The following is a 24,677-nucleotide window of genomic DNA, read 5'->3' as shown; positions in this document are numbered from 1 at the left end:
GGCTATAGCTGCTTTATAAAACGGGTTTAAATAAAATAGAACTGGAACAGACTAAGATAATTAATCTTAGTTTCTCTTTAGCATGTACTCTGGACACTAAATTCTTAAAGTCACTACAAAAAACAATGAACTTACCTCTCCAGAAACCAGAGCTATCACCTTCTTCAAACTTGTTATTTGAAAAACCTACAAAAAATATAAAATTAAACTTGCACATTTCTGAAAACAACAATTACCTATACCTTTGTAGAAGAAAGAAAGAAAGAAAAAGAGAAAGAAAGAGAAACACAGAAACAAAGAAACACTCTCTTTACAGGGACTTCTAGTTTTGATGCCCCTTTAAAACAGTATAAACCACATACAACTGTATATATAAATAGTGAATGAGAATTCATACACATTGTATGACAACTTCTTCCTGTGTCAGTTTATAAAATACCAGCCAATCTTATATTACCTCAAATGTCATATATTCCTCTATATGTACATGGCTGTGTGTGTATATATATATCACTATAACCACTATGTACTTTCTATTCAAAATATAAAAACTTTTTAAACTTTATAAATTAACTTGTAATCTCTTCATCTGCTGGAGGACAATACAACTAAATTATAATCCAATATTCAATAATTTTCCCCTTCTCAATAACAAGGAAATTCTGCCAACTTCTTTTTGTTTATAAAATTTTAAAGAAAAATCTTTCATCAAGCTCTGCTTTCAAATTTCTCATTTAATAAAAACTTGTATCTCCAGATTTATGCATCTCTGGAGCATATAGATATATCTCTAAAATTCATTTTAAAAGCATCCATCAAAATATTTCATAAAATTTTAAAAATTTGAGCCTTAATAAAATGATCTTTACTGCAGAGATACTCAGGGAATAATGTAAGTTAAAACTAATGTCAGGGCTTCCCTGGTGGTGCAGTGGTTGAGAGTCCGCCTGCCGATGCAGGGGACACGGGTTCATGCCCCGGTCCAGGAAGATCCCACATGCTGCGGAACGGCTGGGCCCGTGAGCCATGGCCGCTGAGCCTGCGCGTCCGGAGCCTGTGCTCCGCAGCGGGAGGGGCCACAACAGTGAGAGGCCCACATATCGCAAAAAAAACCTAATGTCAATATGCAATGCCTATCAATTAGTATCTAACCTAAATAATAAAATACATTAAATTATGGCTTTGGTACTACAGAGACCAATCAGTTACTGCTCGACAGATGTTAAATTTATATGCAGGGACCTCCCTGGTGGCACAGTAGTTAAGAATCCGTCTGCCAATGCAGGGAACACGGGTTCAAGCCCTGGTCAGGGAAGATCCCACATGCCGCGGAGCAACTAAGCCTGCGTGCCACAACTACTGAACCGGTGCTCTAGAGCCCGCGAGCCACAACTACTGAGCCTGCGTGCCACGACTACTGAAGTCCGCACGCCTAGAGCCCATGCTCCGCAACGAAGAGTAATCCCCGCTCGCTGCAACTAGAGAAAGCCTGCGCAGCAGTGAAGACCCAACACAGCCAAAAGTAAATAAATAAAAAATAAATTAAAATATATATATATATGCAAAATGTCTACATATCAAGTCATTTAACATCTCAGGTTCAACAAACCTATGTACCCTCCAGCATTAAACCTCGTGGAAATTTAATACCCAATTAGCATATAAAAAATAAGTACCCTTTGGCCTCAATATATGATTGGATGACACTTTTTCCTTGAACAGATATGTAATTTCAAAATAAAGATAATCCCTACAAAAAGACTATATATCACAAAACTTGAGTTTTGAGTTATTTTATTCATTTAAACATTTGCAATCTTTGAAGTTGGTTCAGAAAAGGATTACGTTCTACTGCCCTCTACAATTGCCCCTTCCCCTCCATACACCTCTCCCAGAAAAGTCAAGTGCTGGGTCTCCAAAATGCTTGAGAAAGTCTTCCACCTACACACTACTGGTCTCGATCTTAAACTCTTACCTAAGTTCTACTTTACAGTTTTTTAAGTTTTTATGGAAAAAAAATGTAATTTCAAAGCTTCTACTGGTTCTTTGCTCAAGTAAAGATGGCGACTCAGATTCACCTTTGGAAGTATAAGATAGATCTCTTGCTTGTGGGAGCAGGGAAAGCAAGTCATGAGTATAGTAGAAAAGAACTGGGGTTCACCTGTGGGGTAAATCAATTTGAAGAGATGTTGCAGCAAGTAGCATGGCTATTAAAAAGAAAAAAAAAAAAGCGAAATAGAGTAGCAGACACATCCAAAGCAGCAACTGCTGCTCTAAACTATGACTAGGAAAGTGAAAGCACTCCCTTGTGATCTCCATAAAGTCTTGGGAAAGGCACACACTTTCTATGTATATTAAAGGGAAACAGAATTCAAAGACTATAAAACTTGGGGTCACTTAAGTTTTGATTGTAAGATATCATAAGCAGGTTACCTCTGTTTCCAAAACTCCTTCCAACTCTAAAGCCACCCACTGTGGATGTATTCTCTCTTGTATTAGACTCGCCAGGATCTGAAAAAGTTCAGAGAGAGTTAAAACTCTTCAACATACAAAATCAAGTGTGCCATCAATAACTAGGAATTAAATGAATCTGTGGGTTAAGGGAACTCCCAAAGACAGGGAGAGAGTAGTACAGGAACTTATAAAGATAAAATACACCTGCAACTTTTTAAAACCATTAAATTACACCAAAGTAAAAACAAATAAACTATTGGTGAAATACAAGTGTCTACTAGGTGTTATTTTACTAGTGACCTTTAATCAAGAAATTCAACTCTGATTTTCTATATATTGAAACCTCACCCTGATAGCTACTTACATTATACCCCTATGTGAAAGTCATTGCTACTGAAAATTTTACACTGCTGTCCTGTAATTATTCTGTTACTTATTCATTTTTCTAGTACTTCAGCCGCTCTCAGTCTTTCCACTTTTTAAAATTAAAATTAGGAAGGGACTACATAATAAAGAAAAAAATGCTATGAATACCACTCCCCTTTACCTCCCACCCCTCCATAGTATGTCCTCATATCAGCCTTATTAGCTTTATCCCCCACTACATGGCTCTGAACGCCCAACATTTTAATTCATAAAACAACTTCCCATACTCCACATTGTGAACTTCTAATATTTTCTACCTTCCTACATGCTGTTCCTTCAGCATGACATTCCCTGCTTTCTTATTTTTCCTAGCAAAATTCTTTTCACTCTTCAAAAGCCGGGCTCAAAAGCCACCTCTTCAGTGAAGTCCTCCTTCAGTCCTCCAGCCATAGTCAATCCTTCAGTCACATTCCCACAGTACACTATGTATATCTCTTTTTTAGCAATATTTCTTTCCATGTGTTTCTCTACCACTAAATTAAGAATTTTGAGGGCAGAGTTGCTATGGCAAGCAGCACAAGTATTTAAAACAAAAACTTAGAACAGACATCCAAAACATCATAAACTGCCACTTCAAACTATCATTGGGATAACTATCATTATCTTGTGATCCTCATAAACTGTCTTACCTCCATCTGTAATATCCTAGTGCAGAGGAGTTAAGGGATCTGTGAAACTCCTAATGCCAAATGCAAAATTGCATATATGCAACTATCAGTATTTTCATCAGATTCTAAAGAAGTGTGTGATTCAGGAAGTTAAGGCTTTTTAGGCCATACTTCACAGAAGATAAAAAGCTAATCAATATATATGTTAAGCAATTAAGAGTCAATTTCAAAACTATGTGACTAGATATGCAAGTTCTGAGAACAAATATCACAGAGATTGAAAATAGCGAAAATGTTAAATGGATCATTCGGGAAAGGGGTTATACTCATGGGTCTTCTATGAATTTCCAGGATTATACGTAGTATTAAAGATAACTTTTTTTTCTTTTTTTCTTTTAATTTTATTGGAGTACAGATGATTTATAATGTATTAGTTTCAGGTGTACAGCAAAGTGATTCAGTTATACATACACATATGTTTATTCTTTTTCAGATTCTTTTCAAAGATAACTTTTTAAAGTATTAACATTTACAAAGAGTTTTGATCAGAAATTTAATGTATTTCAACCTACAACATATGGAATTAACAATTTATAGTAAAGTCTCTCTCAGTGATGGCTTTCTCATTTAAAAAGGCTTTATTCAACAATGTTTAGAAGTCTTCATCAAAAAGTATTATAACCCATTCTAAATTAGGATTTTAAAATATATCTAAATATTAAATAGTTCCCTGAGTATAATATTAAGGTATTTGTATTTCTAATCTTAGTAGTAGCAAACAAAACCCACACTTCAACCTCTTAGCACAACTACATGCTCCAAATCATCAACAACTCTTGTTTTGTTTTGTTTTTTGCGGTACGCGGGCCTCTCACTGTTGTGGCCTCTCCCGTTGCGGAGCACAGGCTCCGGACATCAACAACTCTTACTTAATACGCAGGCTTAAAAACCAAAATGTATATAGGCATATTTAACAAATAAAGTATTTCCATTAGTAGCAGAAACATGTCAAAACATGAAAGTTCACATTTATGTTAACTGTATCTAAAAATATTAAATTTTCCAAATGGCAAATGAAATACACGCATCAACCTTTAGTTTCCAATGAATAAAAATATCTAGAAGGATTGACGCTTTTCAAAAAATAATAATAAATTCAAGAATAAGTGTCATGTATATTTAAAACTGCCAATTAACCCTAGCTTACGGCATCCCATAAAAGAAATAAATTTATTTAAAAATCCATATGACCATTTAATTTGAGGTTCTAATAATAAATATTTTGTTGCACTATAATAAAACATAATGCAGAATATTTTCAGCATTTTAATATCAAATGGACTGGAGGAAGGTATTTTGCTGGGTCATTATCTGTCATATCTAGCACTGGTTGCTCTAAAAGTAACAACAAAAAATTCCAATTTTTGGAAAATAACCTCTTAATATTAATGAGCTAACAGAACTGCTTTCCATACTTCCTCTTCTTGAGAAATATAAAACTTAAGAAAGAAGTCCTTCACACCATAATCTTTGGAGCTTTTACAAACATTCCTCCCATGCCAATTGTTGGGAACAATAATCACCAACACCTGAAGAAGCTCTGGGAAGCAACTCTCTTTAACCAATCTATCTAATCAATTTAACTACTGCCTACTATCTTAAAAAAAGTAAAGCAGCGGGCTTCCCTGGTGGCACAGTGGTTGAGAGTCTGCCTGCCGATGCAGGGGACACAGGTTCGTGCCCCGGTCCGGGAGGATCCCACGTGCTGCAGAGCAGCTGGGCCCGTGAGCCATGGCCGCTGGGCCTGCACGTCCGGAGCGTGTGCTCTGCAGCGGGAGAGGCCGCGGCAGTAAGAGGCCCGCGTACCGCAAAAAAAAAAAAGTAAAGCAGCAAAAAATAACAGACATCAAAAAAAAAAAAAAACTCATTATCCCAACAAAGTCTACTGTACACTAAGTTATAAAAGATTTTACCTTGCACTAAACAGCCATAAAGGCCTCTATTCATTCCACTATTCAAAACTATTTAACAGAAGATTAAGGAAAGATACTTACCCCTGTTTCCCAAACTCCTCCCAGCAGCAAATCTGCTTCTCATGAAACGATCTCTTCGAGAAGATCCATCATCCATTTCTAAAGCAAATAACATTTGAAGCAAGTCAAAATAACAAAAAAAATACCTTGGTGGTAAGCAAACTTTAAACCTTCTCAAAGTGCCATCCACATGGTAAAGGAAGAATTTTATATAGCACTAAGAAAGATGAAAAGCCTAGTAGAAAAATGGGCTATGAATAAGAATAGGTAGTTCTCCAAAAGAAAGAAAGAAAAAAAAAGTGTCTCTCACTCATAATTAAAGAAATTGGAAATCAAAAAAAGGATATAATTTTCTCAACCACAACTGACTGGAAAACAGTTTGCTAATACTGAGACTAATCAAGGACATAGCGAAACAAGCACAAATCATATACAATATTGAAACTATAAACTGGATCAATCTTGATCCTGATTTTAAAAGAAAATACTTTTTGGAAGTATACTAGTATGATTTTCCCTGTGGATATACTCAGATGGTAACAGATACACACAAAGATGTTTTTATAAGCATTGTCTATAATAGCCAAAAAAAAAAAAATCAAAGGAGAACAGGTAAATTACAGTCATTCACAGAACACTGTGCACACTCACAGAACTAAAAACATTAAAGAAGTTGACATTCAACAATAGAATGTTCATAAAAACTGGCCACATGGAAGGCCAAAATGCAAATTCAACAATTTCAAAAATCAATATCATATACACAAAATTCTCTAATTGCAATGCAATCAATTTGGAAGTTACCAAAAGAAAGACAAATACTGTATATTTTCACTTATATGTGAAATCTAAAAAACAAAACAAGCAAACAAATACACAAAACAGAAAAGAGTAACAGATACAGAAAACAAATAGTGGTTTGCCAGATGGGAGAGGGGTGGGGGAAGGTACGAAATAGGTGAAGGGGATTAAGAGGTACGAACTACCAGTTATAAAATAAATAAGTTACAGGGATGTAATGTATAGCACAGGGAATACAGTCAATGTCTTATATTAACTTTGTATGGTGTGTAACCCAAAAAAAATCAAATCACTGTTATATACCTGAAACTAATATGGTATTATAACTCAAGTATACTTCAATTTTAAAAAATTAGAAATTATTAAATACCAAAAAAACTTGATTAAAATCCTCTTACATTTGGAAATGTATTTCTAAAACACTTCTATATAACATAGCGCAAAGAAAAAAATTACAATGGAACTTTAGAAATACTTAGAATTGTATGATAAAAATGACATATATCAGAACTTAAATTTTTATACAAAAAAAGGAACTCAAAAATAAAATAACTCAAAATTAATGAGCTAAACAGCCATCTCAACTAATAGGAACGTTAGAAAAAGAACAAAATAAATCACACAAAAGTAAAGGAGGAAAAAAATGGTAAGAGCAGAAATTAATGAAATAGGAGAAACAAACATATAATAGTGGCTCAACAAAACCAAAACCTAGCTCTTTAGGAAACCAATAACCCACTTTAGGATGAAGGACACACATAAACTGAAAGTGAGGAGATGGAAAAAAGATATTTCATGCAAATGAAAATGACAAGAAAGTGGGGGTAGCAATACTCATATCAGACAAAATCAACTTTAAAACAAAAGCCATAAAGAAAGCTAAAGAAGGACACTATATAATGATAAAAGGATCAATACAAGAAGAGGATATTACACTCATTAACATATATACAGCCAATATAGGAGCACCTAAATACATAAAACAAATACTAACAGACATAAAGGGAGAAATGGATGGGAATACAATAATAGTAGGAGACTTTAACACCCCACTGGCATCAATGGACAGATCTTCCAGACTGAAGATCAATAAGACAACAGAGATCCTAAATGACACAATAGAACAGTTAGACTTAATTGATATTTTCAGGACATTATGGTCAAAATATATACATACTACACATTCTTTCCAAGCACATGTGGAACATTCTCTAGGTTAGACCCATACCAGGACACAAAACAAGCCTCAACATATTTTAGATGATAGAAATTATTTCAAGTATCTTTTCTGACCACAATGGCATGAAACCAGAAATCAACCACAGAAAGAGAAACAAGAAAAAAATGATTACAAGGAGACTAAACAACATGCTACGACAAAAACCAATGGGTCAACAGTGAGATCAAAGAGGAAATTTTAAAAATACCTTGAGACAAATGACAACAAAAACACAAACACACAAAATCTAAGAGGGAAGTTTATCGTGATATAGGCCTTCCTCAAAAAACAAGAAAAACTCTCAAACAAGCAACCTAACCTACCATCTAAAAGAATTAGAAAAAGAACAAACAAAAACTACAGTCACAAGAAGGAGAGAAATAATATAGATCAAAGAGGAAATAAATAAAACAGAGATTAAAAAAACAATAGAGGGCTTCCCTGGTGGCGCAGCGGTTGAGAGTCCGTCTGCTGATGCAGGGGACACGGGTTCGTTCCCCGGTCTGGGAAGATCCCACATGCCGCGGAGCGGCTGGGCCCGTGAGCCATGGCCGCTGAGCCTGCACGTCCGGAGCGTGTGCTCCGCAACGGGAGAGGCCACAACAGTGAGAGGCCCGTGTACCACAAAAAAAAAAAAAAAAAAAGAAAAAATCAATAAAACCAAGATCTGGTTTTTTTTTGTTTGTTTGTTTGCTTTTTGTTTCTTGCGGTACGTGGGCCTCTCACTGTTGTGGCCTCCTCCGGTTGCGGAGCACAGGCTCCGGACGTGCAGGCTCAGCGGCCATGGCTCACGGGCCCAGCCGCTCCGCGGCATGTGGGATCTTCCCGGACCGGGGCACGAACCCGTGTCCCCTGCATCGGCAGGCGGACTCTCAACCGCTGCGCCACCAGGGAAGCCCAAGATCTGGTTTTTTTGAAATGATAAACAAAATCAAGAAACCTCTGGCCAGGCTCACCAAGAAGAAGAGACAGAGGACCCAAAATAAACAAAGTAAGAAATGAAAGAGGATAAATACCAACTAACACTGCAAAAATACAAAAAAAAATAAGAGAATACTATAGACAATTATATGCCAACAAATTGGACAACCTAGAAGAAATGGACAAGTTTCTAGAAACATACAGCCCACCAAAACTGAATCAAGACAAAACAGATAATTTGAACAGACTGATCACTATAAGTGAAATAGAAACTGTAATTTAAAAACTCCCTGCAAACAAAAGTCCAGGACTGGATGGCTTCACTGGAGAATTCTATCAAACATACAAAGAAGAACTTGTACCAATCTTTCTCGAACTCTTCCAAAAGACCGAGAAAAGGGAATACTCCCAAAGTGATTTTATGAAGCCACTATCACCCTGATACCAGACAAAGACACTACCAAAAAAGAAAATTACAGGTTAGTACCTTTGACAAATATAGATGCAAAAATTCTCAACAAAATATTAGCAAACCGAATCCAAACAACACATAAGAAGGATCATACACCATGATCAAGCTGGATTCATCCCAGGGTCACAAGAATGGTTCAACACATACAAAATCAATGTGACACACCACATCAACAAAACAAAAGACAAAAACCACATGATCATCTCAATAGACTCAGAAAAAGCATTTGATAAAATTCAACATCCATTCATGATAAAAAAACTCTTACCGAAGTGGGTATGGAGGGAACATACCTAAGCATAACAAAAGCAATTTATGACAAACCCACAGCCAACATAATACTCAACAGTGAAAAACAACACCTTCACGCTAAAATTTGGAACAGGACAAGTATGCCCACTCTCACCACTTCCATTCAACATAGTATTGAAAGTCCTAGCCACAGCAATCAGACAAGAAAAAGAAATAAAAGATATCCAAATTGGAAAGGGAGAGGTAACACTGTCATTATATGCAGATGACATAATATATATAGAACACCCTAAAGACTCCACACAAAAACTACTAGAACTGATAAACAAATTCAGCAAAGTAGCAGAACAAGATTAACATACATAAATCTGTTGCATTTCTTTACACTAACAATGAAATACCAGAAAGGGAAAGTTTAAAAAAATATCCCTTTTCAAATCACATCAAAAACTCCTAAAAGAGAACACAGGCAAAACATTCTCTGAAATAATCTTACCAATGTTTTCTTAGATCACTCTCCCAAGTCAATAGAAATAAAAGCAAAAATAAGCAAATGGGACCTAATCAAACTTACAAGCTTTTGCACAGCAAAGGAAACCGTAAACAAAATGAAAAGACAACCTATGGACTGGGAGAAAATATTTGCTGATGATGTGACCGACCAGGGATTAATTTTCAAACAGCTCATACAAACAACTCAATAACAAACAACCCAATCAAAAAATGAGCAGAAGACCTAAATAGACATTTCTCCAAAGAAGACATACAGATGGCCAATAGGCACATGAAAAGATGCTCAACATTGCTAATTATCTGAGAAATGCAAATCAAAACTATAATGAGGCATCACCTCACATGGGTCAGAATGGCCATCATTTAGAAGTTTACAAATAATAAATGCTGGAGAGGGTGTGGAGAAAAGGGAACCCTCCTATACTGCTGGTGGGAATGTAAATTGGTGCAGCCATTCTGGAAAACAGTATGGAGGTTCCTTAAAAAACTAAAAATAAAGTTACCATATGATACAGCAATCTCACTCCTGGGCATATATCTGGAGAAAACTCTAATTCAAAATGATACATACACCCCAATGTTCATAGCAGCACTATTTACAATAGCCAAGACTTGGAAGCAACCTGAATGTCCATCAACAGATGAATGGATAAAGAAGATGTGGCATATATGTACAATGGAATACTGCTCAGTCATAAAAAAGACTGAAATAATGCCATCTGCAGCAACATGGATGGACCCAGAGATTATCATACTAAGTGAAGTCAGAAAAAGAAAGACAAATATCATATGATATCCCTTATATGTGAAATCTTAAAAAAATGATACAAATGAACTTATTTAAAAAACAGAAACAGACTCACAGACATACAAACAAATTTATGGTTACCAAAGGGAAAAGGGGAGGGAGGGATAAATTAGGAGTTTGGGATTAGCAGATACAAACTACTATATATAAAATAGACAACAAGGTCCTAGTGTATAACACAGGGAACTATATTCGGGATCTTGTAATAAACCATAATGGAAAAGAATCTGAAAAGAACATATGTATGTATATATATGTATAACTGAATCACTTTGCTATATACCAGAAACTAACACAACATTTAAGTCAACTATACTTCAATTAAAAAAAAAATTTTTTTAAAGAAACCAGTAAAGACTTGCCAGAGTGACAAATCACTAGAAGTCTGATGGAGGCAGGGGGAAGGGAAAGAAAGAAAAGACATAACTGAACAGTATTTGGAGTTTTTTTAAAAAGGAAATAACCTCAAAAACAGCGGGAGGTGCTGTTAAATGGATATAAGGTTTCAATTATGTAAGATAAAAAAGTTTCTAGAGTTCTGCTGAACACTTTCCTTGTAGTTAACAGTAATACTGTACACTTAAAAGTTTAAGAGAGTAACTCTCATGTCATATGCTTTTTACCACAATAAAATAAAAATTACCATGAACAACTTCATACTACTAAATTTAAAACTTAAACAGAAAAGTTCCAAGAAAATTAACTCATCAAAACAGACTCAAGAAGCAATAAAAACAAACGAAATTGTCCTAAGAAACTGAACCAGTACTTAAATCTCTGCATCACACCTAAATGTAGTTTCACAGGTGAATTCTACCAAACTCTCAAAGAACAAATCATTCCAATGTCATACAAGTCCACCAGAAAATAGAAAGAGGAATTATACCCCAACTCATTCCACAAGGCCATGGTAATTTTGATATGACAAGACAGAAGAAAATTATAAACCCCTCTTACTCATAAGTAGATACAAAATCTCAAAAACACATATTAGTGAATCAAGCCCAACAGTAACTGAACAGATAAAACACTATGACCAAGTTGGGTTTATTCCAATATGCAAGGGTATTTTAACATCAGAACATCTAAAAAGGTAATTAACAACCTTAACAGATTAGAAAAGAAAAAACTAATTATCCCCACAGATTAAAGTAAATAATACAATTCAACACCATTCATGACTGAAAACATATACTTAGCAAACAAGGAAAAAAAGAGATGTTCATGGCAGCTTTGTTCATAACAATAAAAAAGGAAACAACTCAAATGTGCACCAAGAAACGAATTAAAATATGTGGTATATAGTCACACAACAGAGTTTTACATACACTGTGTTCTATATTATATAGTATTATATATATGGTAGATTCACACAGCAGAGTATAATTATAAATGAACTACAACAATTGGCAACACAGATAAAGAATAAAGAAAGAATACTGAGTGAAAAATCCAAATTGCGGAACAAAAACTATTTATGGTACAGCACCATTTTTGTAAAACTTAAAAAAGCAAACTTAAATATAGTGTTTGGGGAGACATACATATGTGATAAAGCTTTTTTTTTGAAAAGGAAGGGAAAGAAACAACGTAGGATGGGGACTGGACAACAGAACAGGAAAATAATACATAAACAATATAACAATGTTAATAGTGTTCTTAAAAATGGGTGGTAGTTCAAAACATTTATGAAGCTTTATAATTTGCAAATGTGACATTTTTAATATAGTAGGTATTTTTTTATGAAAAGTCCCTCAATAAAAGTTCTATCAATAAAATAAAGTCACAAGGTAACAATTATTCTTTGAATTCTTACTGTCACTACTTGCCACATATTAGGGTAAAAAAAAGACTTTCAAAAATAAAAAATGCTAAAAGACATTTAAGTCACATATCCCTCTTCTGTACGTTCCTCCTCTAGCATTACAATTCATACTAGTTTCCTTCTCTCTTGATTAGGCTAAACATTTCATCAAGTAACCTAAAGGCTTCTGAGTTCCAGGTAGTAGTAAATAGGTAAAGCTCAAATGCTCTCAGATGACGGAAAGCTCAAAGCCAACTTAAGAAGATCTATTCAAAAATCTAACTGCTCCGACATTCAAGGGACTCCTCATGAAGGAAGTACCAATTTCAGCATCACAGTAAGAAGTAGCTTTGCTTTTGGTAAAGAGAAAAGGGAAGGGGACATTACAAGGACAAGAACATTCCAGGCAAGGACACAGCCAGAAAAATTAACAATTTTCCAAACACTAGTTTCTAATGTTTGCCAGGCTCTCCCCAAATGTACAAGATGAGAATAGCCATGCCTTAGCTGGCTCAAATTTTAAAGCTATGCTGTATAATACAGTAGTGCCTAGCCACATGTGACTATTTAACTTCAAAATTAATTAAAATTAAATAGAATCAAAAATTCAGTTACTCGGTTGCACGAGTCATGTTAGTCATGTTTCAAGTGCTCAACAATCAAATATAACTTGTAGTTCAACAGCCAAATGCAGTACAACTAAAGAATATATGCATCCTTGCAGAAAGTCCTAATGAACAGCACTGGTCTAAGACTGGTAGTTCCCAAGCTGTATCACTAAGACATAAATGGAAAAAGGAATAAAGTACTCACTCATTCTCTATAGTGAATCAACATATAAAGCAAATGTTGCAATGGTACTCAAATACATAAGAAAGTAACTTGTGTATAAGAAATGGCAAGCCCTTAGAGTCAACAGGAAATGTTTTAGGCTCAAGAAACAGACTAACATACCTTTCAATCAACTAAAGTTTCTGTATACTTTCCCCAAGATTTCCTGTCTCTGTTAGAAATCAGAATAGTAGTTACTCCTGACAGAGGGATTGTACCTTGAAGGGAGACACAGGAGGGCTTCTAGGGTTCTCCTATAATGCATTGTTTTCTTGATCTGGGTGCTGGTTACAAGGGAGTGTTCAGCTTGTAAAACTCCAGTGACCTGTACACTTATGATATGTATATTACTCAATTAAAAATACTGAATCTGTGTGTACACTATGCTTCAATAAAAAAAAATTATTTAGTTAAGAAGAACCTGGCCTGGCCTAGACACTTCTGTGGACAAATTCTACTAAACTTATAAAAAGCAGGTAATTTCCATGTTCCAGAGCTTATTTTTCTTTTAAATGAAAAGCCTGAAAACAGAATCAAATGAGAACAACTTAAGAAAACTACAGGCCAATCTTTTTTCTTTTTTTTTTTGCAGTACGCGGGCCTCTCACTGTCGTGGCCTCTCCCGTTGCGGAGCACAGGCTCCGGACGCGCAGGCTCAGCAGCCATGGCTCACAGGCTTAGCCGCTCCGTGGCATGTGGGATCTTCCCGGACCGGGGCATGAACCCGCGTCCCCTGCATCGGCAGGCGGACTCTCAACCACTGCGCCACCAGGGAAGCCCCAGGCCAATCTTATATAATTCAAAAAGTGCTAAATAAAACACCTAATTTCATCCAATTCTGCAATAAAATAACTATATTTATCCAAGGAATGAATTTATCCTAGAAACTTATCCTAGGAACACGAAGTTAGTTCAAGTTAAAAAAAAAAAATCCAATTGATATAACCACTATGGAGAACAGTATGGAGATGCCTTAAAAAACTAAAAATAGAACTACCATATGACCCAACAATCCCAACACTGGGCATATACCCAGAGAAAACCATAATTCAAAAAGACACATGCACCCTAATGTTCACTGCAGCACTATCGGCAACAGCCAGGACATGGAAGCAACCTAAATGTCCATCAACAGAGGAATGGATAAAGAAGATGTGGTACATATATATATAATGGAATATTACTCAGCCATAAAAAGGAATGACGCGGGGTCATCTGTACAGACACGGATGGACCTAGAGACTGTCACACACAGTGAAGTAAGTCAGAAAGAGAAAAACAAATATCGTATATTAACACATATATGTGGAATCTGAAAAAACTGGTATAGACGATCTTACTTACAAAGCAGAAATGGAGACACAGATGTAGAGAACAACCATATAGATACCAAGGGGGAAAGGGGGAGGTGGGATGAATTGGGAGATTGGGATTGACATATATACACTATTGATACTATGTATAAAATAGATAACGAATGAGAACCTACTATGTAGCACAGGGAACTCTACTCAATGCTCTGTGGTGACCTAAATGAGAAGAAAATCCAAAAAAGAGGGGATATATGTATACATATTGCTGATTCACTCTGCTGTACAATATAAACTAACACAATATTGTAAAGCAACTATACTCCAATAAATAAATAAAATCTAAATAAATTAATTTAAAAAATAAAATAGAAAATCCATTTATTTCCCTACACTAACATATTTAAAGAAGAAAAACAAAAGAAATCAGTAATTCCAAAAAAAAAAAAGCACTGGCTAACTTTCAACTGCCATTCCTGAACAAAACTAATAGTCACGCAGAAAGGAAAGAAACTTCCTTGGCATGAATGAAAAAAAAATTAACAGAAGCCTAAAGCAGACATTACACTTTAATTATAAAAAATGTGGCGCATTCCCACTGAAATGAGGAAAAGCCTAAATGCTTGTTACTTCTACTACTATTCAATGAAGACAGTGCTTCAAGACGAAAAAAAAAAAAAGAATAAAATTGTATGAGATGAAATCTGCATCAGATATCATGAGGGAAGAGACAGAATGCTTAACAGATGGTGCCGGGAAAACTGGGTTGCAATATGCAGATAAAATGATCTCTATTTCACACCATATTCAAAAGGATGGATTCAACTGTACACTTAAAAATTGTTAAGATGAGAGAACTTATTCAACTTGATAAAGTATAGCAAAAAAAACCCTATAGCTAACATCATACTTAATAATGAGAAACTCAAAAGTTTTCCCACTAATATCAGGTATAAAGCAAGGATGTGCCCTCTCATCACTCCTTTTCAACATCATACTGGAAGTTCTATCTAAAAAGTATACATATTGGGAAGGAAGACATACAACATAAAACTGTCTTTTTTCACAAATGACACGATCATCAATGTAGACAACCCAAAAGAACTGAAAAAAAACCTCCTGGAATTAACGTGCAATTTCAGCAAGGTTGGAGGATACAAGGTTATTACACAAAAGTTAACTGCATTTCTACACACCAGCAATGAACAAGTAGAATTTGAAATAAAAAACACATTACCATTTACATTAACACCCCAAAAAATGAAACTGTTGGGTATAAACCTAACAAAATATGTAGATCTATATGTGGGAAACTATAAAACTCTGGTTAATGAAATCAAAGAAAAACTAAATAGACTGAGAGATAATTCCACATTCATGGATAGGAAGACTCCATATTATCAAGATGTCAGTTCTTCCCAACTTGATCTATAAGTTCAATATCAATCAAAATTGCAGCAAGTTATATATTTTGTGGATATCAACAACTGATTTTAAAGTTTATATGGAAAGACAAAAGACCCAGAATAGCCACCACAATATTGAAGGAGAACAAAGTTGGAGGTCTGACACTACCCAACTTCAAGACTTACTATAAAGCTATAGTAACCAGGCCAGTGTGGTATTAGCAAAATAACAAATAGATCAATGGAACAGAACAGAGAGCCTAGAAATAGACCCATATTAATATAGTCAACTGATCTTTGACAAAAGAGCAAAGGCAATAAAATGGAGCAAAGAAAATCTTTTCAACAAATGGTGCTGGAACAACTGGACATCCACATGATATTAAAAAAAAAAAAAAAAAAGAATCTAGGGCTTCCCTGGTGACGCAATGGTTGAGAGTCCGCCTGCCGATGCAGGGGACACAGGTTCGTGCCCCGGTCCGGGAAGATCCCACATGCCGCGGAGCGGCTGGGCCCGTGAGCCATGGCCGCTGAGCCTGCGCTCCGCAACAGGACAGGCCACAACAGTGAGAGGCCCACGTACCGCAAAAAAAAAAGAAGAGAAAAAAAAGAATCTAGAGCAGACCTTACACCCTTCACAAAAATTAACTGAAAATGGATCACAGACCTAAATGTAAATGCAAAACTTATAGAACTCCTAGAATATAACAGAAGAAAATCTAGATGACCTTGAGAATGGCAATGGCTTTTTAGGTACAACACCAAAGGCATAATCCATGAAAGAAATAATTGATAAGCTGGACTTCACTAAAATTAAAAACTTCTCCGTGAAAGATAATGTCAAGTAAATGAAAAGACAAGCCACACACTGGGAGAAGATATTTGCAAAAGACATATCTGATAAAAGACTGTTATCCAAAATAAACAACTCTTAAAATTCAACAATAAGAAAACCCAATTAAAAAATGGGTCAAAGACCTTAACAGTCACCTCATCAAAGAAGAATATAGGGCAAATAAGCATATGGAAAGATGCTCCACATGACAGGACATCAGAGAAATGCAAATTAAAACAATAAGATGCCACTATATACCTATTAGAATGGCCAAAATCCATAACACTGACAACAAATGCTGAGGAGGATGTGGAGCAACAAGAACTCTCATTTATTGCTGGTGGGAATGCAAAATGTTACAGACACAATTTGGAAAACAGTCTGGTTGTTTCTTACAAAAATAAACATACTCTTAACCATACCATCCAACAACTATGCTCCCTGGTATTTATCCAAAGGAGTTGAAAACTTATGTCCACAAAGAAACCTGCACATGGATGTTTCTAACAGTTTTATTCATAACTGCCAAAACTTGGAAGCCACAAAGATGTCCATCAGTAGGTGAATGTTTAAAAAAAAAAACAAAAAACTTGTGGTACATTCAGACTATGGAATGTTATTCAGTACTAAAAAAAGAAAAAAGAAAAAATAATAATACCTATCAAGCCATGAAAAGACAAGGAGGAAGCTTAAATGCATATTACTAAGTAAAAGGAGCCAATCTGAAAAGGCCAAATACTGTATGATTCCAGCTATACGACCTTCTGGAAAAGGCAGAACTATGGAGACAATAAAAAGATCAGTGGTTGCTAGGAGTTGAAGGAGAGGGCAGGGATGAATGGGTGGAGCATGGAGGATTTTTAGAGCAGTGAAAATATTCTGTATGATACTATAATGGTGGATACATGTCATTACACATTTGTGCAAACCCACAGAATATACAACACAATGAGTGAACCATAATGTAAACTATGGACTTTGGGTAATAATGATGTGCCAACGTAGATTCATCAATTGTAACAAATGTACTACTCTGGTGGGGGAGGTTGGTAGTTGGGGAAGCAGAGCATGTGTCAGGACAGGGGGTTTATGGGAACTCTATACCTTCCCTTTAATTTTGCTGTGACCCTAAAATTGCTCTAAAAAGTAGTTTTTAATCATTTTTTACCTTAAAAAATGATTAAGACAGTAAATTTTATGTTACATTTATGTTACCAAGATTTAAAAAAAAAAACCTCCACTATCACTGAAGACCCATGGCCCAAGTTGACGAGAAAAACCCTAACGTCAAAGATTCTTTTTTGTGAGCCCTGTATGTACACTCATACTACATATACTATGTCCTGATTTGGCACCCAAATATGGCCATCATGAATTTTTTTTTAAAAGTACAGATTCAGATGAATAAAATTTAAATGTGAAAGGTAAAACTCTAAAGATAACTTAGGTGGTTACTTTTTTGACACAGAGGTAGGGAAAAGCATCTTAACTAAAACTGCAAAAGCAAATCAGAAAGCAAAAAAAAAATTAATTTAATGGCTTTGAATTAAAATTTTTGATCAGTAAGGAATATCATGGACAAAGTTGATAGATAATAAATGGAAGAAGATATTCACAATGTCTAAATCAGAAAAAAAGTGTAAAATCTTGAACATACAAAGAATGCCTGCCAATCAACAAGAGGAAGAAAGCAAACCCAATAGAAAAATGGACTAAATGTATGATAGGCAACTTACAGAAGTGGAAACCCAAAAAGATAACATGCATGCATATGAAGAGACAGTTAAGCTAATAAATAATCAGATAAGCGAATTTAAAACAGAGATTTTACTATATACCCAATAGGCTGGCTAAAAGCACAAGACTGAATAGTAATGTCAATGGAATATAAGAACCCTCAGGTCCTACTTATGGGAGTATAGACTGACATAGCTATTCTGGAAAGCAATTATTAAATATTTAATCAAATTAAGTATTTATACACCCCATGACCCTGTAATTCCTCTCCTGATTCCATTACCCAAAGAATTCTCACTTAGACCCATAAAGGGACATGTAAAAGAATGTTCATCCTTGTGGTGCTGGAGGGGAATAAGAGGTAATTACAGTGTCCATCATGGGGATAGGGAGGAGATAAAACTTCGTGATAAAGTATATGAAATACCATACAGTAGTTAGAAATAATGCAATCAATTAACAATTAGGAATATGTCATAAACATAGTGGTGGGGGGTAAGAAAAAATTATGAGATCTTCAGCACAGTAACATTTTTCTAAGTTAAAATTACAAGCACACAAAAAAATAGGCACACGTAACAACATATCTTTTAAAACACACACACAAAAAGAACGGCTGCTTCAGGGAAGTAGAGGAATAAGAATTCCCTGACACTTCTAATAGCTAGTCTAGGAAAAATTCACATCATTCAAAAATGGGTAAAAAAGAAATCAGCAAAGGCAGCACAGGATCTGTTCAATACAACAAGGAAAGAGAGAGGAGGGAAGGATGAAACAAGAAATGAGAGCTTAAAAAACTTAAATCCTCTAGAAAAGCACAACATGATTCCTCTCTAAGAAAACTGCTCTCCCCAACAAAACAGCCTAGCCCTGGCCCAATCACTTAAGAGTAGAACCCATCAGTCAAGAAGCTGTGTCCAGGCACAGGGTTGAGTTTTTAATGTTCCACTCTTAAATACAAAAAGGCAGGCAAGGATCACCAGACTTTTGAAGAAAGTCACCTACATGAAACAAAACAAACACAGGGAAAAAGAAGTCTAAAAACCAGCAAAGGGAACAGAAATAACATTCAAATGAAATTATAACAATCCTCAGAGAAAAAAATAAGAAAATAAGTAAAGGGTATGAATTTCAGATTTAAAAGGCCCACTCACTGTCTATATACACTAAGTGTATAATAAATAAAAAGTTCCACATCAAGTTACACAATCATAAAATTTTCAGAATACAGAAGACAAAGTAAGATCCTAAAAGCTTTAGAAGAGTTTAGAAAAAGTCATATACAAAGGACCAGAACTCAGATTATCAAACTAAGCAGCATCACTAGTATTTCACGTACAATGAAGCAATTATAAAGTTTGGGGGGAAAATTATTTCCAACCTAAAATGTTACTCAAAGTAGGAATCAATCTTCTGTTTTTATGAATCAATTATGAAAGTAAAGATATTTGCAATCTCTCAAATTTCTTTCCCATGCTTCCTTTCCCAAGAAGCTGCAGGAAAATGGGCTCCACTGAAGTGGGGAGGCAGGGGAATCAAGATAGAAAAAACATGGGATTCAGGGAAAAGAAAGGTGACACACGAAAGAGGTGAAGGGTAATTCTTGGGATGAGAGGCTAGAGAGGCAAGTCTATCCTGGAGAGGATAGAGGAATCAGGAAAAAATGAAACTGATAGATCACTGTATACATGATAGAAACTAACCATGAATATAGTCTGATGCATATCCATGCTTAGAAAGATGTGTTAAAAACTATGAACATAAATAGATATGAATAAATAGCTGTGCTTCTGGCAGAGGGTTTTGAAGTAAATTAGCAATAGAAACACAGAACAAGTAAACAAGGTAATGATTAACTCTAGTAAAAACAAAACAGAAGATTGAATCATAAAGGAAATGCAACCATAATATATTACATGGTTCACGTATGAATGATATATACACAGCCATGATACAAAAACTGAGTATAGGTTTTTATGCAAAAAGTGTGGTAACTATTAGGAGAGTGCAAAGGGAAGAAGTATGAGTGGAGTATATAGGGGAAAGGGGGGGAGCTAAATATTGGTATCGGAGGAGGGTTGGATCCAGGACCCACCACCTAATCCCCTCCACCCACCCCCTACCCCCAAGGATACCAAAATCCCTGGGCGCACAGGTCCCTCATATAAAATGGTGTCATCTTTGCATATAACCTAACATCCTCCACATACTTTAAATGATCTCTAGATTACATATAATACCAAATACAATGTAAATGCTATATAAATAGTTGCCAGTGGAGGGCAAATTCAAGTTTTGCTTTTGGGAACTTTCTGGAATTTTTTTCCAAGTATTTTTCATCCATAGTTGGTTGATTCATGCAGAAATCTAAACAATCAGAGTTGAAAGACTGTCAACAGACACTCGTGGTTAAACCTGAGAGCCAAGATTTCACTTCATTTTCTTTCTTTTCACAACTATATTTAAGTTTTTCCACTATTTTTTTTTGCAATAAGAGTATGTAGGTATTAACTTAGTATAGCATTCATTGGCCTAGTATGTATTTCTGTAATAAGGAAATCTATTTTCATGAAAAAAATATTTTACTTAAAAAAGAGCTACCAAAGTATTTGTTATCCAGAAGGTGAGCAGGCAATCTATATTTTTCATTATTTGATTTTATATCATTAGCCTGAACATTCAAGATCTAATGCTAAGAACAGTCCAGGGTTTCAGTTGGTGGCTATTTCAATCTAGTTTACTGATGATTTCACTACAAAGTCACGTTATACCTTAATATACTATAGACCCAAACTTTCATTCCCTTACAAAAATTATCTTTGACACCTCACAGAACAAGGTTTCTCCTGATTATGCAATGATCTATGCATATAGATGTGTTAAGAAGTATAGATTACTTTTACCCAATTTTCTTTTCTGAATACTTCAAGTACACACACATGCATGTGGTTAGCCTGCTGCTGGGGTTTCAGCAGGCATAAATTTCATAAACTTCTGAGAATCTGAATATTCTATATTAAACCGCTGCATTTAAATGTTTACAAAAGACAAATGCATCTTGTTAATAGCAAAAGCATTTCTTCTAAACTCAACTTCCTTCTACCAAGAGAATTACTCTAAAAAAAAGAGAGAGAGAGAATTACTCTGAAATTAAGGTGAACATGGGAATTAAATTTGCTTTAACCCAATGAACTCTGATTCTCGAACTCCCCTTCACATTTTAGAAACTACCTCTCCACAGGTTTTTTCACTTTGGGACAGGCTTCAGTGAGCCAGTAGCTTCCTAGACTATAAAATGTTTTACCTCATCCACTAATTTTTGATGAGAGAAATGAAACTACCTGGTGTCACCAGGCCCTCTCTTGCATCAGAGTAAGACTTAAAAGTAGTAGTTACTCAAATTCATAGAGACTCACAGTAAATTCATAGTAACTCAAATTCATAGAAAGTAAACAGTGATTGCCAAGAGCTGAGGAGACGAAGGACTGGCGAGTTATTGTTTAATGGGCATGAAGTTTCAGTTTGGGAAGATGAAAAAATTCCAGAGGTAGATGGTGGCGATGGCTGCACAGCAATATGAATGTCCTTAATGTCACTGAACTGTACACTTAAAAATGGTTAATACAGTTAATTTTGTGTTACGTGTATTTTACCACAATAAGAAAAACTGAAGAAAAACAGTAGAACTAGCATTTCAGCCTGCTTTGGACTTCAACAAAATGAAACACTACTGCCATAAGTTTAACTTCCTAGCCCAGGTCCTACCACTTCCACCCATCTTCCCATCCACATCAACTTTATAAAATATGTAGGCAAACCAGACGGAAATAAGTGGTAGGAGAAAACAACAGCTCCCTTATCTTGATTTGTTTCTCTTATTTGCCTAGGACCTCCCCTAAATTTGTTTTCAGATCCCAAAGAAACTCATATTATCTAGATATGAGTTGGGTTTAAACAGTTATCCTGACAGGTCACCACCACTGCAACCTGCTTCAACACCTTACAGAGTCCAATCTCCTACTGCCTTATATCAGGAACCCTGACAGTTCCCTAAGCAGCCTGAAAGCCAAACATGCAACTTCCAGGTTGGGCAAAGGTTTTACAGCAAACCTACTAAATCAAAGGATACACTCTATAGCACTACACTCTCTCCAGTCTCCTTTCCTTTAGCTGTAAATGTCCCCCAACCCAAAATATTCAAGCCAGAATGAATTCTCACTAGAAAATTTAGAAAACATCCTCTACAAGACATCTACTAGTCAGCTCCTCATCCACTGGATGAAGCCCTTAACCTAAAAACGGTTTTACATTCTTGCCTTAACACATACCTGACAATGAAGCCAGAGTCCTGTTAAAAGTGTCTCCATTTGCTCCAGAAGAATACCTATCCTGTAAGAAAAAAGAAAAGGCTAGTTTTCTACTTTGAATAATAAAAATGTGTAATCTGTCTCACAAATACTACAAAATTTTAACAACTGGGTTTTGTTCAGAACAAAACAATTATAGAATGTAAGATTTTCTGAGTCACTGCATGTTCCTTTATTAATTACTCTAAAACACCACCACTTTAACATTGTACGTATAGCGTATTAATATATCACTTAAAACACTGGTCAGCAAACTACAGCCACAAGAGAAATCTGGTGGGCTACCAGTTTTTGTAAATAAAGTTTTACTGGAACACAGCCACCCTCAATTCATCTAGGTATATCGATGGCTGCTTTTGCATTACAATAGCAAAGTCGCAACAGAGACCATAAGGCCTTCAAAGTTTAAAATGTTTACTACCTGGCCCTTTATGGAGTTTGCTGACACCCAACTTCAAATAAAACTTTAGCCACCCTACTTGAAAAGTATAATCAAATACTATTATTATATAACTATAATAACCAAAGTAATACATGAATAAATCAATACCTGCCAACACACAATATAGGTTACAGAGTTCAGTATTTTACAGTATACTCATCAAATCTGTGCAGAATAAAGTAGAGCACAGAAGGAGAGTGGCAGATAACAATTTCTACAGTAAAGCACTACAGAAATTTATTTTTAAACTTCAATTGTTTTTATATGAAGTGAAACTAATGTACTCACATTATTAAAAAAAGAATTAATTCTAAAGTAAAGAAAACCTCACTTATGCACTAAAAACAGTGTATCTACAGATGTATCTCGCAGGTGCACTAAAAATCCAATGAAATGGTGGATGCCAGCTACAGGTCAGAATATTCATGGTTAATTTCAATCAAATTTGTCACAGAAATAGTTCAAGATTGCCTTTAATGCTCCCAAATACTGACTGTTCCATTTTCCCTACTTCAGTCTCAAAATTTATTCGCTATTAATACATATGCATTATGCTTGCAATGGTGTAACGACTGTTGGACTCAGAAAATTCATAGCTAAATGTCAAGTTAATTTTGGAACCTTCCAACATTTCTCAGGGTATTCCTGGGTTAATGACAACATGAGTAACATTTTTCTCACTTCCAACTCCTAGGATGTCCTTATCATCATTAAATCTTTATTTCCCCTCAAACAAGCTTCCTCTACTTAAGGCAAAACTTTTGAACAGAGCTCTGAAATTCTTGCACATCAAAATCAGAATTCAATAATTTAAAAATGAAAAGTGACCTAAAATTTACAGATGATACTTTAATTAACTGATTGCATTAGAAGAATCACAATATTTTTTCAAATAAATTCCTTTAAATAAACCCAAAGCTGGAGGGAGCGTACCAAGGTAGGTCTCTTCAGGTAACACTTTTATCTAAAATTTCTTTCACAAAAGACACTAAATGACTTTAAAAACTACCTTTATAAAGCTCGAAAGTCATCCAGTTATTTTTCCGACTTATTAAAAATAGACAATAGAATCCTGGAAATGGCTTGGGCTACAGTAAAAAGTTCCAATTTATGATTACCATAGACATTAAAACAAGAAAAGTAATCCAGTTTTCCCTGTTTAAACTGAAACCCTGAAGACTTCTTTCTCTTTTCTAGTGGCCAAAGTATTACTGGATGAATAGAGCCCAAAAAAGTGCTGGTTTTATAAGTGTTATAACACTTTCAGCATTATATAACTGATAAAAAAGTAATGAAACACTCTGGCACCAAAGAATCGAAAAATTACTATTATTAGACAATCTTCAGACTGTGGAATTTAATGTCCCAAATACATTCCAAGGCAAATTTTTTAAAAAAAATTTTTTCAACAGAATTCATCTTTCATCATAAAAAATCC

The 24,677-nt window shown here is 35.3% G+C and overlaps 1 protein-coding gene across 1 annotated transcript in view; it reads right to left on the bottom strand.

The window, feature by feature from the left end:
• DDX4 (DEAD-box helicase 4) overlaps positions 1-24,677 on the bottom strand; it is an 86,025-nt gene that overhangs the window by 36,575 nt on the left and 24,773 nt on the right. The window contains exons 3-6 of the mRNA XM_089908864.1: positions 22,759-22,819; positions 5,543-5,620; positions 2,434-2,511; positions 136-186 (exon numbers count right to left, since the gene is read on the bottom strand). Of these exons, the coding sequence (XP_089764990.1) occupies positions 136-186; positions 2,434-2,511; positions 5,543-5,620; positions 22,759-22,819 (268 nt within the window). The remainder of the gene's footprint in view (positions 1-135; positions 187-2,433; positions 2,512-5,542; positions 5,621-22,758; positions 22,820-24,677) is intronic.

This window comes from Delphinapterus leucas, chromosome 3 (genome assembly GCF_059928025.1).
Source record: "Delphinapterus leucas isolate spDelLeu-1000000601 "Yukka" chromosome 3, BTC_Dleu_Yukka2, whole genome shotgun sequence".
Lineage (NCBI taxonomy): Eukaryota > Metazoa > Chordata > Mammalia > Artiodactyla > Monodontidae > Delphinapterus > Delphinapterus leucas.
The sequence above is the reverse complement of the archived record's forward strand: the minus strand, read 5'-3'. Positions and strand labels throughout refer to the sequence as shown.